The sequence below is a fragment of the Anarrhichthys ocellatus genome, unplaced genomic scaffold (assembly GCF_004355925.1).
Source record: "Anarrhichthys ocellatus isolate YVR2014 unplaced genomic scaffold, GSC_Weel_1.0 scaffold263, whole genome shotgun sequence".
NCBI classification, from domain to species: Eukaryota; Metazoa; Chordata; class Actinopteri; order Perciformes; family Anarhichadidae; genus Anarrhichthys; species Anarrhichthys ocellatus.
Genome location: NW_022280290.1, coordinates 47,239 through 51,213, shown reverse-complemented (window position 1 = coordinate 51,213; position 3,975 = coordinate 47,239). Strand labels below are relative to the sequence as shown.

The 3,975-nt window shown below is 35.9% G+C and overlaps 1 protein-coding gene across 1 annotated transcript in view; it reads left to right on the top strand.

Moving 5' to 3' along the window:
- The first annotated feature begins 682 nt into the window (after positions 1–682).
- LOC116401169 (voltage-dependent L-type calcium channel subunit alpha-1S-like) overlaps positions 683–3,975 on the top strand; it is a 22,211-nt gene continuing 18,918 nt past the window's right edge. Inside the window, exons 1-3 of the mRNA XM_031879443.1 lie at positions 683–764; positions 862–869; positions 1,681–1,764. Of these exons, the coding sequence (XP_031735303.1) occupies positions 683–764; positions 862–869; positions 1,681–1,764 (174 nt within the window). The remainder of the gene's footprint in view (positions 765–861; positions 870–1,680; positions 1,765–3,975) is intronic.

Here is a 3,975-nt window from a genome sequence, read left to right as displayed (position 1 = left end):
CCCTTGGTTTGGATTCTTTTGGGGATCTTTACAGAATTATCTGCCAACATTTGATTGTTTCAATCAAAAGCTAAGACTAGCTGTCTTGCTAGTTTCAGCCTTTTGCTTTCCACCACATTCCCTACACGAGTATACACTCGTAGGGGTGTGCTCATGTGATTGGTTGAAAATGGAGGAGACATCTGATTGGCTACAGATAATTCCGTTGAGAAAAAATGCATTTGTGAATAGATTGACGTCAGGGTACGCCCATACAAGAATGCGGTGAAGTTCACACATATGACAAGCAGTTTGTAAATGCAGGTTCAACAGTTTGTATATGAATATATCAACATTCAAATCCTTTTCAATATGTCGTTTTCAATTAGTTATTTAAAATAAATATTTGTGTGTGCATCAGTGTGGATTTTGTTGACATCACATATAACTTATAAACATACCATTTTTGTGTACACTGAAAACTATTGAGAGAGAGAGATGCACAGCAACAACAGCTATACTTTTAATATAATTTGGACTAATAATAATAAAAGTGGTGATATAATGGAAAGATAATAGTATTAGCAGTAATAATAGAAATAATCTTAGAAATATGACTACAACTGGTAATCTTAGCTACAGTGGATAGAATAGAATATCATAATATTAATTATATAGAAATATGACAATAGTGATTATAATGATGCTAGCAGTGGGTGTCAGGCAGGGTAACAGCAGCAGGCACAACTTCGGTCCAGGTATAACCATCCAAAGAAACCTGCAAGGTGAGATCGGCACATCTGGGTGAGGCAGTCAAGGATGTGTTTCTATTCACTCCTTGTCTTTCCTTGTTTCATACACAACTCTCTGTTGCTGTTGTAGCTGACCAGGTCATCCAGCTCTGGAGTTTCATTTGGCTTACTTATGACTGTCTCACCCGTTAACCAGCTTGTGGTGCTAACCTCAGCAAATGTTGCCAAAGGCCTACAACTAAAACTTTCTGGGCACCAGTGAACTTTGGTTTTGCATTATGTGCATCAATCTACACCATGTATTCTGTTCTATTTCATGGTGCTTTTCTGCATCAAGTGATACAAACTGCATTAAGGTCAGTAACTTGTGAGGAGTATAGTTAGAAATAATATTTGCTTTCATAATGGAGTGCCTGGACATTGCTTGGTTGACAATAATTTGGATGCACACTTTTATGAGAAAAGAGGTACACAATAATCATAAGTGTGCATATCTATGTTCCCAGGGTCCTGCATTTCAAGCTCAATATCCTCTTTATATAACACATTAAGGAGACCTTTCAAAGATCGTATGCTGTCAGCAATGTTTTATCCCAAGGTCAAATGTTCAATTCATGTTTCCCTGGGTGAAAATCATTCTCCTATTTCGCACAGTGCTACGAATGTTATACTCCTTAAAAGCTACCTTCAAATTTGTGGGCAAGAAAGTTTTCTTTACTTTGGACATTGATACATTCTCAAAAACTAAATGGAATATTAAGCATTCAAACTGCATTTGAAACTTCCATCTCCCTGTTTTACAATTTGAACTGCGAAAATATACCAATGTCCTGCAATAAGGACTCTGGAAACATAGGCATTACCCTGTGGGCACTCATGCATCATGATGACTGATATCATGGTGAGTGACATTCCAAGACACACATCCACTTGTGATTTTTTCTCAAAGGGTTATTTTGGAGACCCCTGGAACGTCTTTGACTTCGTCATCGTCATTGGAAGTGTTGTGGACGTGATGCTGAGCGAAGTTGATGTGAGTACCATTACCTTACTCTCTTTCGTTCTTTTTCTGTCACTGTGGCTCAGTGATAGAGCAGGTTGTATTTCATTCAGAAGATCGGTGTTTCGATTCCCGGCTCAGCTAGTCCATGTCGATGTGACCTTGGGCAAGACTCTTAACCCCAAATTGCTCCCGAGGACTGTGCCATCGGTGTGTGAATGGGTGAATGACATGTAGTGTTAGAGCGTAGCATTTACTATTTACACACATACCTAACACACACTTTGATAATATGTTCACATATTTAAACTGACAGAACATAAATACTAAACAAACACATTAGCTTGTTACACATTTGGGGGCATTGCATTGACCGAACAATAATTTACTGGTACCTTAACCTAATCTAATCTTAAACATAAACTGTACATACTCAGCCCCTTTTTAACTAATTGGTTCATGCAAGGAAGCTAGATTTAGCTTGAGAAAATGTCCCCATTGTTACTTACTCCTACAATGTTCCCTAAATTTGGCCAGTGACAGAAAAACAAAAATGTAAGCACATTTTTACTAGCGGACAGTACTCATTTTGTAGCAGCCATTCAAACAGCAAGTGTTTACTAAGTGGAGCTAACTGTAGCTAACTGAACCAACAACGACTAAACAACTTGAGCTCACTGATATATGACACAACATATCTGAACTCAAAATAAAAAAAATTAAGTTACATTACATTTCACAAATTTAACACTGCACACCTCAAATGATAACGTTATACCACAAATATTGTAATGGATGTATGGATACCATTCTTTGAAACACATAAAACAAAATACAATGTTTGTGCCTTTTTGGAGTTTTGCTTTCTTTTAGTGCTACAGTAATTAATGTTATAGCAAATAGTATAAAATCAAGAAAAGTAAAAACAATATTTATATAACAATATAATAATACATAGTTTATACATGGATCACATTAGAGTGTTTAAGCTTTAGTGTTAGGGCAGATTGTATCAATAGTTAAGTTTCTACATTTTTGAAAAACACAATAATGGCAATGATTCTCTAATACATGTAGACTTTTAAATGGAATTTTATTTTCATGTAATCTTATACTTCTTTGAACTTTTCATTGAACGCTACCATGAGTTGACACATTTTGGTTTTGAGCAAAATATCTTGACTATTGTGTAGCTGTTTAATTTGCTACAGATATTAAAGAATCCAAGAGAATACATTCTAATCATTTTGGTCCAGTTGCCGTAGCTCAACACACAGCAAATACAGAAATGTGCTGCAAGTAGCACACTACACAACAAAAACTGTTTCCAGGAGACACTAGAATGTGTTGCACACGGCTGGGGCACGGTTGTTGTAGGTTTATGACTTGAAGTTGGCTATCCGTCAGTGCTGTCCAAAAATTAGCTACAATTTAAGAAAAGATGGGAGCAGAACTATGATTTCTCAGTGGTTGTTATGTGTAGCAAGTGCAGAAGTAAAGGGGCTGTGGAGGGACAAGGGCGCCGCGGGGATGAAGCCAATGACAACAGCTCTTAGAGGGCTAAGCCTATAAAACACAGAAATCTGCTGTTAGCCTAATATTTACCAAGTCCAGCACCTGATGATAATATCATTAGTTTTGCAGGTATCCTGTCCATAACCACAGTACTAAAAGCATTTTGAAAAGTCGATCGACAACAGAGCTCAACACACTAAAAACACAAGAAAATGTTGATCGTTTGGAATATGATGCTTACATGAGCCATATCAAATTCAGAATATTTTCATATTCGGAATAATAGTGGAATATGAGTGTGCATGTAGACCTAGTCAGTGTAGCCTTTACGGAGGTCTTTTCGGCACCCGTAAACAAATAAAAGAGCCCTTACACAGCTGGAATAATCTAAAACCATGGCAGGACTCAACAAATATAACTTTTCCTTTTGTGTTCTTAAGTAGTAGTTATATCTGATGATCAGATAAATCAGACAATTAAAGCTTCTGCCATTCACAGTTTATGTAGTTCCTCAGTACTAAGCACATTCGTCATTGACATTTAAATTATGTTTTATATTTATTGTAGGCTACATCAAAGTCAATTGCTATAATAATGACATGATGTTGACAAGTGCAAACCACTGTGTGTATATATATATATATATATGTGTATATATATATGTGTATATATATATATATATATATGTGTATATATATATATATATGTGTATATATATATATATATATA